Below are 14,931 nucleotides of genomic sequence, written 5' to 3'. Positions count from 1 at the left end.
CGTTGGACTCCAACTCCCATCAGCCCCAGCTAGCATGGCCAGTGATCCGGGGTGATGGGGACTGTTGTCCAGCGACACCTTGAAGGCCACAAGTTCCCCACCCCTGGGTTTAAAGTAGCAACCTGGTGCCCTGCAGATGGCTTGGACTACAACTCCCAGAACCCCTCCAGCCAGCAAAGAGGTGGCTGGCTTGAAGAACCAGACGCATGACTGCCTCCCTGCAATAGCCAGGGCTAGCTTATTCATTTCAGCAACCTCAGGTGCAACCTGACACCTGCACAGCACCTTGCAGAGACGAATCCTATCAAGTCTGCAATCTCCTACTACAAGGGTGTGGAACTGGATCTGGTCAGTAGACCTGATCCTGATTCTGTAAATCACTGCAAGCTACTTCCGACAGGAGGTCAGGGCTCCACACTTTCACCCTCATCCTCAGGTTATCCGGTAAAAGGAGATAAGGAACTGCAGGAAATACCTCCGAGAAGCATTTCTTGAGGCTTTCCGGGACTTTCCCATCGACCACATGAAGCATCCTTTCCATCTCTTCACGGACGACATAGCTCCCGGATTCATTTGAAAACAGACTGAAAATGTCTAAGCAAAAAACCAACAACAGAATAATTAAACATTCAAGTCACACCGGTGCAACAGAGCTGGCAATACCAATTAACTTGCACAGCTTTCTGAACAGGGCTGATTTTTTACTTTTCTACACTCATAAAAAGGGCTTTGCTAATCAGTTATGTTATTGGGATCAACAAGGATGCCAGTTTAAATTGGAGCTGATAATATTTATATACAAAACATGAAATTACATCTGCAGGAACAGTACCTGGAGCCTATAATGATTCTAATATTTTAATTTGTTACTGTTACTTACCTTTGTATTTTTTATACTAAAGGTTTTATACCTCTACACACACACACACACACCATTTACCGCTGAATGCAAATATAACATTCCAACTGAAATATTTTGATTCTTCTGCAGAGAGTGGGAGATGCTAAGTGGAAAGTCTCAAGTTTCTTTCATAGAATGCCTCCGCCTCACTCTAATGGTCTAACCCTCCTGACTAAACATTAGATTCCCATTTAAAGTGAATGGAGTGAAATGCAACCTGATACAGTGGAACCTCTACTTATGATCATAATCCATTCCAGAGGCCCATCCGCTGGGCGAAACTGGACGCTAGTAGAGGCGCCATTGTGCACGTGCGCATTTGGCGGCAGAGCACTTCTGCGCATGCACAGACGGCAGCAGCTGCTTGTGCGCATGCGCGGATGGCAAAAACCGCTTCCATGCATGCACAGATTGCTGCAAACCTGGTGTTTACTTCCGGGTTTGCCACAGTCGCAACTTGGAACGTCCGCGAGAAAGGGCGGGTGTAAATCGAGGTTCCACTGTATGTCCAAGGTTATGGATTGTGGGGGAAGTGTCTGATTCACACCCCCACCCCAAATATTAGGCTTATATCCTGCCTTTCTTTTAAGTAGCTCAAGTGCACAGTGAACCCCCCAAAAAACCAGACAGTGCCACTACTTACATTTTGCTTTCTCTTCATCTCTGCCCCTCGTTAGCAGGACTAAGCCTACTATCAGATTGTTGAAATGTAGTCCTTTGGACGTGCCACCGAAAGAGCAATATATGACCTGAAAGTTACAGAAAGAAAGTGAGAAAACTTTACTCTTTATGCTTTCATGCAGACAAGATTCTAATCCTTTCGCTTGGCCACCGTAGCACAAAACTCCCGAACTAAATGCTTTCCCGAATCTGTCTATCTAGACTGGAATCTTGTTTCCAGCTGTAGTCAGCCAGAAATTCTTAGTTGCTCACAAGCAGGACCTGGAAGCAATTGCCTCTCCATTTCAACCCAGAGTCTGGAATGAAGGAATATTTATTCATTTAGAATATGTTATACCATGCAACCCCACCTAAAGTCTTCAGACAATAAAACTAAAAACAAAACAATAAAAAGTAATTCAACTGCTAACAACAGTCTTTCATAAAAACAACAGCAGTGCAAACATTGGGACCAAAAAGTAATGAACATCTCCAAAGAGGTAATAGGTGTGTTAAAAGCCTGGACATGTAAGGCGATCTCGACCTGGCATCACAGGCTTTAAACCTATTAACACCTGGGCGTAAAAGTAGACAAAGATTGCAGTGTGAAACTCAAACCTGCCTCTATACAAAGTGGTCCCATAGACAAACATGCACGACTAAACCCAACTAACAAAAATCAAAAGCCTTTGCAATAAGGGAATCTCCAAGTCACCCACACCCCATACATTATCCTGGGCTTCTAGCCACTGCCAGAAGTCAACATTTACACCAAGCCCCATCAACAGAGCTGACCGGCACAACCATCAGCCCCTAGCCCAAAGCCAAACGACACATGGTTTCAATAGGTGGTTTAGAGCCCCACATATATTATTCTCCCAACTGTGCATCTTAGGTTGAGTAGGAACAGGACTTTAATATGCGGATGGTTGGCAGGACTATGACACAGAAAGAACTCTCCAGTGGCTGCTAGTTAACATTTCCCACTGTAAGTGACTGGACTGCAAATGATTTAAGTCCCTGGTATGAACATTGCATCTGATATGAACTCACATATCAGCCTTTGGCTGCCTCCTTAGCCTCCTTCCCTCCCTCCCCTCATCTGTAATGTGGGTGGCAGAGCTACTGACTGTCAAGGCAGGTAAAGTGGTTCTGAGTACTTTAAAGCAATGTTAAGCACTATTATTACGAGTGAAAACTTCCCATCCACTCTAAAAACAAGTGTTAAAGCCTTGCTTATCTATTTATAGCCAGCACAGGGAACCTTTGCCCCTCCAGATGTTGCTGAGCTACAACTCCCTTCAGCTCCAGCAAGCATGGCTGCATTATCAGCACTGAAGTGACCTCCCCAGGGCACAAGCCCAGGCAGCGTGTATGGAGGTCCTGGGCTGCCCAGACAATGTCCCCGCTCTCGGCCTCGCTGATGTGTTCCAAAGGACAGCAGAGCCATACATTGGGCACCTGCTTAGTTGCAGGAGTTGCTGGAAGGAGGCGTTTAAGGCACCACCCAGCCATCTTAGGGACTCCACTCCAAATTTGTGTAAAGTTTACTCCTTAGACTTTTCTTCTCCCAAATATGTCTTGCAAGCAGTGGAGGTTTAGGATCAGTGTTTTCCATTTCCTAGATGGGCTACCTTCCCAGGCTGATGGGCCCCATCTGCCCCTCACTTCCCTATACAGTGGTACCTCGGGTTACAAATGCTTCAGGTTACAGATGCTTCAGATTACAGACTCTGCTAACCCAGAAATAGTACCTTGGGTTAAGAACTTTGCTTCAGGATGAGAACAGAAATCACATGGCGGCAGCGGGAGGCCCCATTAGCTAAAGTGGTACCTCAGGTTAAGAACAGTTTCAGGTTAAGAACAGACCTCCAGAACGAATTAAGTTCTTAACCCGAGGAACCATGTGCAGAAACCGCCTTCTTAACTGTTGGACCCAGTATTGTTCTCATCCACTCAATCCACCAGAGCCTGTCTTCACATACAGGGGAAGTCCCTAACTCACTGAGGGTTTGAGACTTATTGGCTCCCCTCACCTAGTTTAGTCGGCCAACCAAAGCTGTTCCCAGGATGTGGCTGTTGTCACATGCTGACAGCTTCTAGGAGCCACGAGTGAGAGCTAAGCGCAGGATGGGGAACAAACTACCCCAGAAGGAGCACAATGTGTCCCTCAGAAGAGAGGGCCAAAGGTTCCCCACCACTAATTGATAGGAAACACAAGGAAGCTGGCCAGTTTCTATTTTCTGGGGTGGGGAACCCTGTGGTCCTCCAGATGTTGGTGGACTACAACTCCCATCATCCCTGACCATTGGCTATGCTGGCTAAGGCTGCTGTGAGTTTTGAGTTCAACGACATCAGGAGGACCACAGCTGACCTACACCAAGCCTGCAAGTGCGTCAGCTACTCTGGGAGGGAATGAACATTCATACTTAAGTCACCAGTGGCATGGCCATTCTGTCACCTCCCTCTCAAGCCTCACGGGCCTACAAACCTGTTCCAACACATTTGTCCTCAAACACGCACAGTATATCATATTACTTATTAGCTACCCTTCAGGTTGCAGCACTAGGTGATTATTTATAGGTCCGATAGTCATGCGAGAAGTCATCATAGGACAAATCTCCCCCTGCTTCTAAAATAACTCAGCCTGTCTTGCTTCTCCAAGAACCAGAGGTGGAGCATTTTCAAGGTGCATAAATATCAGGCACTCCTAGTGCCTGGGGTTTTATTTACAACTGATTTTAAAAGGCTTCTCCCTAAACAATTGATGCCAGCTCTCCTAAAGTTTGGACACTGACACATAGAAAGCCACAACCTCTCGTACTAGCCCAAGCAATCATATCACAAGCACTCTCCTCCAGTTTTCTAGAGGTAAACTGGAGGTGACTAGGCAGAGCAGGTTTAATAAACTGAAAGGGAGTGGAGCTCTCCTCCTCCTGCCAGGTTGTCTGTCTGTCACTAATCATCAAAGCTGGCATGCTTGGGCACATGCACTATTAACAGGCTAATAATGTTCACTGACTTTATTTGCAAGGCCAACTTAAAGACTTCAATACCATTCCAAATGAGTCACATGTACAGAAGGCTCCCCATACCTGTAGTGGCTACTGGTTCCAAACAAGCACTACAGGAACCTGGAGGCAGAGAGTGACCTTTCAATTTTTGTCTGGCTCTAGGCTCCCAAACAAGGAGAGTTCCATGGAAACTGGCATGCACACACCCTTCCAAGCAGGGTCCTTTTTTACTGCGAGAGACAAAGGCCATAATTGATGCTCCTATTAGTACCCTATCTTGTTCCTATTGACAATAGCTGAATTCCCCTGCTTTGTGCCCTCCAGCTTGCAAGCCCCGGCTAGTGGCAGGCATTATGAAGTCTCTGAATTGCTCAGGTTTGGTGTAAATCGGGGCTGGAGAACCTGGGACCCTCCAGATCTTGCTGGGACTCGAACCTCCTTTAGCTCCAGCCAGCATGGCCAATAAACAGGGACCATGTTTAACCCAGAACCTTAAGAGACATTGGATCAAAGAGATTACTATTCTGGGCATATCTCTTCTGAAGGCAGGTAACTCTACAAAATTGGGAATGAATAAATGAGCCAAGTTTGTTGCCATCCAGATTCTCATCACTGGTGTTTCTTTTCTGAAGTTTCCATTCCGAGAAGGCTGAAAGTCTTAAAAAATGTTCAGCCCCCGATTATGCTGGAAATTTCATCCGTGGAAGATAAGAAACAAAAACACAGCAGGTTGCAGCCATTTTATCCACTCATATTACCTGGCTATTAAACAAGGTTGACTTTCTGAAAACTGATCCAGCTTTGTATTAACCATTTGGCTGGCACAAAAAGCAGGAATTGTGTGCAAGTGCTCAAAGTGAGCTGGTGGAGGAGGGATGGAGTGTTTTGTCCGTTCTTTAGTCCAGCCTTTCTCAACCTGTGGGTCCCCAGATGTTGTTGAACTACAACTCCCATCACCCCTAGCTAGCAAGGCCAGAGCTCAGGGATGATGGGAGTTGTAGTCCAACAACTGGGGACCCACAGGTTGAGAACCACTGCTTTAGTCCCAAAAGAGAAACCAAGTAGTCTGCAAGAGGATGGAAGCTTCCCACCTCTACACCAGCATTTCTGCCAGTCCACAGTGGTCTAATAAAACTCTGCAGGCTAGTGACCCTTTTGTGCACTAGCTTCCTATTTCTTGTTTCACAAAAGCCTGAATACCAGCAGTGATTCGTGTGGCACAGTACTATTGGTCTGTTGTGGTAAATAGGTTGTGTTTATTTTGTAGTTCTGTCTTATTTTGATGTCAACAAACACAGTTGTTTTTATTCACTGTTCTTTAACTATTCTATTGTTGGTGCTTACATTTGTAGCTCTATTTTGTAAGCCACCTTAGTGTAGCCAAATGGATGAACACAGGCCTCATGATCAGAAGAAGTGGACAGTTCAAGCAGGGACACTAGCAGGACAACCCATAACGCTTCAGGTCCTGGGAATCACAAGACACTGAATCTCCAATTCCGCACCACAGCTGCTATAAGCGACCAGGTGTGCAGCTCTCTTAAAATCACCAAACCATCCTTCAGGTAAGACTACAAGACTGCCCTGCCTGCCCTAAGTAACCGCCAATATTAAGATTCAAACCAAGTTACACATGATTTACATAAAACATTAAATTCTCCGGACCCACAGTCCAAATTCTGCTCTCAAAGCTGCAGGCACAAATCTCACCTTTGGATGCAACGATATTTACCTCACAGCCCTTTCTGTTGACAATACACTGAAAATACACTTGCTGTGTGACGTGTGGAGAGCAGCCTGCTTTCAAGATGAAGAGTGTGGATGTTACACTTCTAAAACTGATGGAGCAGATTACTCTTCAGAATGCCCAGCTCCCTCCATGATATCTATTAAGATTTATCTGTGCCAGAGAAGAGGGGAAAAGGCTGACTCCTTCTAAACAAATCTGCTTGCACTGCAATTAAAAGTGGTTGCCATATTTACGGGAAAGGAGGAAAAGAAGCAACTGACTGTGGAGCCGAAGCACCTCCTTGAGCGGTAATTACCCAGCTGTGTGCCAGGACACCCCTGTGTGCTGCGAGGAGTTAAATTACCAACAGCTTCTGGCAGCCCTAAGTTCCCAGCCGCACAGGAGGCTGTCCGTTACGTCTCCACCCAACGCCCTGCTCATCTTCCATCCTTCCGATCAGCTATTCTGACATGTTTCTATATCAATTGTGACTGGATCATTCAATCACTGTCAAGGTGCAGGCCAGGCAAAATGCCCTGCCCTGAAAAGGAGGCTGTCCATTGAATCTCTTTGTGAGTTGCTGTTCTGGCTTGGCCTCTGTCCAACAACCTCCTGCAAGGTTGGAAAAAATCCTATGCGTTAACCCCATCAGGTGCAGGGAAATCATTCAGTCACTCCTGGTGAGGCAGCATCCCTAAGACAGTGACTCACACAAGGTGACAAACTGAAGCACAAACCAGGTAAGACAGAGGCACTGTTAGTGGGTGGGTTCCCTAGAAAGGATGGATCCCTGCTCTTGATGAGGTTACAATCCCTCTGAAGGAACAGGTACATAGCTTGGGCATACTTCCAGATACACTGCTGTCCCTTGAGGCTCAGGTGGCCTCGGTGGCACAGAGTGCCTTCCATCAGCTTCTGTTGGACAAACAGCTGTGCCCCTATCTGGACACGGATAGCCTAAATTCTGTTGTCTATGTTCGGTAACTACTAAGCTAGATTACTGCAATGCATTATACATGGGGCTGACTCTAAAGCAGGTTTAGAAAATTCAGCTGGTGCATAATATGGCAGCAAGGTTGCTCACCAGGGCACGACAGTTTGAGCATATAACCTGGTTTTGACCTATAAAGCCTTAAAAAACTCAAGACCGAAATACCTCAAGGACCACCTCTCCCAATATGAACTAACCAGGAACCTGCAATCATCATTTGAGGCCCTTCTTCATGTGCCCCCAGTATGAGAGCTCCAGAGAGGGGCAATATGAGAATAGGCCTTTTCTGTGGTGGCTCCTGAAGGGACACTGTTCCATTGTCTCCCAAGATAGATGTCAACCAAACCCAAACCCTATCTGTGGAATGCTCTCCCAGGGAGGCTCGCCTTTAGACATCAGGTGAAAACATTCCTCTATAGCCAGGCCTTTCACTGATTAAATAATCTATGGCCTTTTAAACAGGGGGTATTATCATTCTTTGCTATTATGTTGTGCATTTCTATGTTTTTATACTGAAAACCGCTGTGATCCTCAAATGAAGGGCAGTTTATCAATTTAATAAATTAATAAGCAAGGTGCTTGTCTGAGGGCAGGTAGTTCTTATTCACCTATACTCTAAAAATAAAAACATATTTTGGTGCAGAAGTGAAGTATACCTTCTAGGTGAACTCAGAAATAAAGAAATGTATTCCTGTCAACAGATATTTGGGGAAATGATGCCTTTAAAAGGATGGGGCAAACCAGTGGTGCAGTGGAACAGGGATGAAGAGGAGCTTCTTATTTCACAGCAGGGATGACATCAACATCTCCCAGAGAGCTATCTGACAATTTTCTGCATCCCAAATAAATAAGTTTCTTGGGAGATAAACCCACCAAGTAAGCAAAGCAGAAGAGGTGGGTTATATTAGCCAAGAGTTAAACCGCCAACTGGAAAGAAAATCCCTTCATTATAACCAATCAACCAAAGCAGAACAAAATAGCAATTAAGTGTTTGAGTCCACCAAAACTCTTCATCAGGCTGGATGTTAAGCAAAAAATAAAAAGGGTGGGGTGAAAAAAGTTGGCATTGGTCAAAAATTAATCTGCATTATATAGCAGGGATGGGGAACCTGTGGCCCTCCAGATGTTGAATTCCAAACTCCTATTAGCCCTGGCCAGCCTGGCCAGTGGTGAGGGATGATGGGAATTGAAGTCCAGCAACATTTAAAGGTCACAGGTTCCACACTCCTCTTGTATAGTGTTAAGAATAGGTGTGGCTATGAGCGTTGTCACAAAGCACACCTACATTTCAAAGTTTACCACCACACCAGTGGGACAAACTGCAACCAAGCTTGACTAAGGCTCAGAAGAGGCTTGTACATATAAACATGCCACATCTGTTGAGATCCACAGGTAAACACTGAACACAATGCTTCCTAATTTAGAGGACTAAAGGCCCCGCTTTGGTGTCTCTGTCCTCAGAGGAATGGAAGGGCTGGAGAACCTGTGGCCCTACAGGTGTTGCTGGACTGTACCTCCCATAATCCCCAATCACTAGGCATGATGGCTGGTGTGAGTTGTGGTTTCACCTGCCTTAGTGCCACAGCCCAAACAACTGGCATGAGCTCTATTCAAACACACACGATCCCCTGACTTCCAGCTTTCATTTCAGCATCCTCCGTTTCCACCTGCCTCAGTGATCTCAAGCTGAGGCAAGGCACTGGCAAGTTATAGGGAAATGTGGCTAGTCTTGGGAAACACTGGCATTTGAAAAACTCTGAAATTGGCTCCCAAAAGGAACTAAAAACTGTCACCTTGTAGTCCTTTGTGCCCAGCACTCCTGCTCCCTCTTCCGTTAAATTCCCTCATGTAAAAAACCCACCTTTCCTAGAAAGCCCCTGACTGAACACTCTTGGCCTCCATCCCAAATCCAAAATGAGTCCAAGTATATGCAATGGCAAGACCCACTGCTCTTGCCTCTCCCTTCACTAGGTCTATGAGAGAGGGACCCATTTTTTGCTTGTGTTACTCTATGTAGAGCCATGTATGTACACCAATTGTGCTATTTAGTAATATTTATATCAACAACCTGGGAGCTCGAAAAGTTATTCCATTCTGGGATGAAGCATGCTTCCATACACTGGACTCAAATCAGATGATATTCTGCATCAACAATCTAATATTCCAGCAGTTTTTTTCCTAGTATGTAAAAATACCGTATTTTTCGCTCTATAACACACACCAGACCATAACACACACATAGTTTTTAGAGGAGGAAAACAAGGAAAAAAATATTCTAAACGAAATAGTAGATATATGATTTTTGTGGTTCATGCTGTGGCCACAGACATGTGATCTGACAGTGAGTTTGGAGTAGCCCAATGCAAAAATCCTGAGGATCCATGTGGATCCATGCTTTGTAACCACGGAGGAGGGAAGGAAGGGGAACAATGGATCCTCTGCTCACGACTGCAGCAGATCCCCCCGCCACCCGCAGGCATTCGCTCCATAACACGCACAGACATTTCCCCTTACTTTCTAGGAGGAAAAAAGTGAGTGTTATGGTGCAAAAAATACGGTATTTATCTGTTAGCTTTCCAAGCAATAATATGGCAACATACAGAGTTTGGAGAATCTTGCCTTTTGTGTGTGCGCATTTGGCAGAAGAAAAGGTATGGTTAAGTGAGAAACAGTAAGTGCTACACTCCCTCTCCACTGCAATGAACCTAATCCTATTCTGTCATAACCATATGCACATTACCAAACTTCTCCTCCAAATAATGAGGCCTAGAAACTTGATTTGCCTTTCACGAGTCCAAAGTCTGTGCCAACTACCAGACTCAACGTGAAATTGAAGGTTACTTAGAGCCGTGTCCTGTGTTAGAGCTCTGTATCCCTCTGTGGACACTCAGTATTTATTCTCCAAATCCTTATTCTTGTGCACATGTACAACAGCATCTGCAAAAGATGCAGGCAGAGTCTTATCAATAATTGCTTCTCAAGCGACAAAAAAAAAATCATTAGCCCATTTCACCTGATAGAAATAGGTTGCGCCTAATTCTGACTTCACTTAATGGGAGATGCCTAGATACCTAATCATTCATACCAGAAAAATCAATAGCTGTATATATCACAGATGGCCTCCAGGTTGAAATGGGTTTTAAAATTATATAGAACAAGCTTCTGACATTTTCTGAGCCCTTACTAGATGCTGCCTGTCCCTCAGGTTTTTCTACCACAGCCATGAGTCCCAGTAACTTGCTTACCATTCAAACCCAGTTGCAGAGATTCTGTAAATTTCAAGTTCTCTTATTGGCCTTTAATAATTTCTGAAAGTTACCCAAATATTGTGGTTGGAGCCCCCAGAAAATTTCCACAGTTGAAAAAAGGCACTTCCAGTGTTTTAATTTGGGAAATTGTTTCACGTTGCATGGACTGCATCATGTGGTTCTGGTGAAGGTCCTGGTTAACAGCTGGTTATACCAGAGGACCACTTTATCAAGCAGAATGAGGGTGGCAGCATGCGATGCTATAGAGATGGGTCATCCATGCCCCATTTGCCTCCAAGGTCAGAAGGGGTGTGGGGAAAACCTCCAGATTACTGACCACTTTGCAAAATGCAGAATATGTAAGCACTGACACCACCAGGTACATAAGCACTGGATTGTTATCTAACGTCTCTCCTAAATATAATTTGAGAGAGAGAGAGAAAGGGCCCATGCCCCAAACCTGGAAATTTTATTCCAACACCTCTCCAGATTGAGATATCGGTCATTATGCTTTCATGCATATCTTCTCAGTCATGCAGGCTAGGAAAATACAGGACGGCTTAATACACAGCTGAATTTTTCAAGGCTGAATTTTTCTAGAAGCTGAACAGTGCACACACAACACTGAACTTGTTGTGCTCTTGTGGTACAATACACACAGCCCTGAAAATGCACCAGCTCCTTCTACCTTATGGTGATTTCACCAGGACACATTACAGACTAGGAACAGTTGGGAATGAAAGGGAGTTGTTATTATTATTTTAAGTTTAAACATTTAAGAATGAATGTTTTATAAAGAGGGGAAATCTTTTTGCCATTTTCACTGCTGCTTGCTGCATTTTTTTTAGAAACATGCCCAGCTAGCTTTGCTGAGAAAATAATTATTATGCTGAAATGATTATCTGTTGTCTTTCACAGGTTCAGCAAGGATGGCACAGATCTGTGCTCCAGATATACTCAGAACACATATAGACTCTGTTCACACGGCACATAAAGCCGGGATATCTGCCTTATGGTTTACTGGGAATGAGTTGCATGAGGTGTGCTGGTGCATGCTGCTTGATCATTCTAACTCCCTGAGTAACACAAACTGGAAAGCTGCTATGGAGCTTGGTTCTGATGTCCAGAACCAGAACCAGGAGACACATGAAGAGGGCAGAGGAGAAGTTAGCTTCACACAGGTACAGTCTCAGATTGCTTGGGGGAAACTCTGGAGGAGGGGACTTCGGCAACTGCAAGGAGGTGGGGACCTTCGGTCTCAGCAACTGCTTCACAGGGGCAAGACCTACCAGAGATGAGTGCTTGTTGGACCTAGCACTCCTGTGCAGGTCCTGTTGTTGTTTAGTCGTTTAGTCGTGTCCGACTCTTCGTGACCCCATGGACCAGAGCACGCCAGGCACTCCTGTCTTCCACTGCCTCCCGCAGTTTGGTCAGATTCATGTTTGTAGCTTCAAGAACACTGTCCAACCATCTTGTCCTCTGTCGTCCCCTTCTCCTTGTGCCCTCCATCTTTCCCAGCATCAGGGTCTTTTCCAGGGAGTCTTCTCTTCTCATGAGGTGGCCAAAGTATTGGAGCCTCAGCTTCACGATCTGTCCTTCCAGCAAGCACTCAGGGCTGATTTCCTTCAGAATGGATACGTTTGATCTTCTTGCAGTCCATGGGACTCTCAAGAGTCTCCTCCAGCACCATAATTCAAAAGCATCAATTCTTCGGCGATCAGCCTTCTTTATGGTCCAGCTCTCACTTCCATACATCACTACTGGGAAAACCATGGCTTTAACTATACGGACCTTTGTTGGTAAGGTGATGTCTCTGCTTTTTAAGATGCTGTCTAGGTTTGCCATCGCCTTTCTCCCAAGGAGCAGGCGTCTTTTAATTTCGTGACTGCTGTCACCATCTGCAGTGATCGTGCAGGTCCTAGTTTGGCTAATAAAGAGTTAATAGCAACCAGCTCAGTGTATTTTACTGCTGGCTCACTCCTGCCACCGCCCCACTTCACTTATTTTCTCTGGTGGAGTTCCTGTGTACTTAAAGACCTTGCGATAATTAGAAAATCAACGGCTACTGATGAGAAAGACTTCACCTGCTACATTTCTACCTGTTAAAAGGCACAGGAGTGTCACTTCTAGGCGATCTCTCTCATGGCAGTGTTTTTGAAAGCACTGTATCTGCTCCCCTCGAAAGGAATAGTGTGTATATAGAACAGAAAGAAGGCTGGTTCATGCCACTGAACAACTGCAGCACTGATCAGCATCTGATGTTCTTCGTTGAAAGTGCCTGCTTTTATTCACTCCCTCTTGGACTAATCTCATTTCCCCCCCATTAATTTCCTCTTATTCCTCTCCTCATTGTCTGCACTCAACTCTTTGCTAAGTCTGCCTTCAGTCTTAATGGCCTCCATCACTGCCTCTGGTTTTTGCACTACCTTTCTGTGATAAAACAGCTCCTGCCTGTCAATTACTTCTAATCCATTTTGCCTCTGCATCTTCTGCCACAGTCTCATTGCCTCCTGCTTCAATTATATTTTCTTAAGAACACAAACCATCTAACCAAGCTGGGATCGTCGGTAAAGCATTAGACTTTTAATTTCAGGGTCACAGGTTTGAGCCCCACGTTGGGCAAGAGAGTCCTGTGTTGCAGGAGGTTGGACAAGAGGACCCTCAGGATCCCAACTCTACAATTCTACGATTCTAAGTACTGTCAACAGCAGGGATGGAGGAACATGCTGGCCCTCCTGGTGCTGTTGGATTGCAACTCCCGGCATCCCTGAGCGCTAGCTATGTCGGCTGGGGCTGATCAGAATTTGGAGTCTTAGCATTGCTTGGTGGGTCAGAGACTCCCCACCCCTGGGTCAACAGTCACTGATTGACAGCAGCTCTCCAGGGTTTCAGACAGGAGTGTTTCCCAGTCCTCCCTGGAGATGCCAAGGACTGAAACCAGAGCCTCTGGTATGCAAAAACTACATCTCTTCCCCAATAATGCTTCCAACTCTTGTTGGTTTACTTGCGTCTCATCTCAGGCTTTTTAGGTCAGTTTTCTATTCAGGTGCTCAACTTATTTCCTCTGTTTGCAACTGGAACTATGAGGCTGCTACACTTTTACTATTACCTTTCACGACTGCCTTTTTGTATCCAGTTTATAACCTTGCTTATCACTTTCTAAGTAATTCATTATTCAACTTCTCCATGTTGTTCATCTTTACTTTCGCCTTCATGTTTTGGGGATATTTTATTTCAACCACCAATTTCCATGTTCTAAGCCGCTCCCTAGGCCTAGAACTTGCTACACCACTTTATTCTTTGCCACACAGGGCATCTTTAGATATGGGGGGGGGGGGGAGCTAATAACATAGTATTCTATCAGACTCAATGATTCCGGTAATTTCCTTAGAGAAGCTGCAGCAGCCAGCGAGGAAAACTGCCACCACCACCATCTGCGTCAGCTGCTGTTTTCCCAACTAGGATCAGCCCTGACACCCTTCCCTTTTCACAGCAGGTTATTTATGAACCAAATATACCTTTCCCAAAAGTGTGGGAGGAGAGCCCTAGAGCTGTTTATGATCCCCTCTATTTCTGACATCCAGGCACTGAGTGTCGTCATTAACACAGCCAAAGTGGCACCACCCACGTGCAAGAGGGAAGTTGTCAGCAAGAAGGTTTTTGTTTCGTTTTTTTGGCGGGGGGACACCCCAAGATTTGCAGAAGGGGGGCAGGAAACCAACGAACAACCCAGTCAAGAATGGGCGTGCCCAGTGACCATGGAATGCTGACTGGCAGTTGTGGGGAACAGAGAACTATCGCAAGGGGGAAATGGAACAGAGTGGCTGAAATCCTGATCAGCAGAACTCCATCCTGCAACAATTTGCTGCAGGCCCCACTACTATTAATTCAATTTATTAGTTGCCCAATTCTCCTCCTCACTCGCCTTAATTTTTCGTTTAAATGTATATTCGTGGCCACAGAACTAGGAGAGCTTTATTTTGAAAAGAAGGGAGTAACTTTAACAAGAAACAATAGCAGAAGGTAGAAATTATTGTGGGGTTTTTTGCCCTATTTTACTACCTCAAGTCATACAAACATCAGGTGTAGATTTGTGATCCCTTTTTGGGTGGGTGGCGGGATGACAGAGATGGATAAATGATGAAGTTGCTGAAGACAGCCCTGGACATCTGGAGTATAAGGGTAAGAAATGGTTGTTATGACTAGAGACAAAGATGGAGAGACTCCTATCCAAAACCCTGGAGAGCCACTGCAAGATGAACCAATGGTCTGACTCAGCAGAAGGCAGCTTCCTGTGGGGTCTTGTATACTAGAAGGACCCAGTGGTGGAGTGCAGTTAATCTCTACACACTGAGCACAAAGACACACCCCAATTCCTGACTGTGAAT

The 14,931-nt window shown here is 45.3% G+C and overlaps 1 protein-coding gene across 5 annotated transcripts in view; it reads right to left on the bottom strand.

Annotated features, from left to right (window-relative positions):
* USP32 (ubiquitin specific peptidase 32) overlaps positions 1-14,931 on the bottom strand; it is a 121,329-nt gene that overhangs the window by 68,526 nt on the left and 37,872 nt on the right. For all 5 annotated transcript variants that reach the window (XM_082200779.1, XM_082200782.1, XM_082200780.1 and 2 more), the window contains exons 3-4: positions 1,545-1,650; positions 476-594 (exon numbers count right to left, since the gene is read on the bottom strand). In XM_082200779.1, the coding sequence (XP_082056905.1) occupies positions 476-594; positions 1,545-1,650 (225 nt within the window). The remainder of the gene's footprint in view (positions 1-475; positions 595-1,544; positions 1,651-14,931) is intronic.

This window comes from Podarcis vaucheri, assembly GCF_965113315.1.
Source record: "Podarcis vaucheri genome assembly, chromosome: 15".
In the NCBI taxonomy this organism is placed as follows: Eukaryota; Metazoa; Chordata; class Lepidosauria; order Squamata; family Lacertidae; genus Podarcis; species Podarcis vaucheri.
Note: the sequence above shows the minus strand (reverse complement) of the source record. Positions and strands in the feature narration are given on the sequence as shown.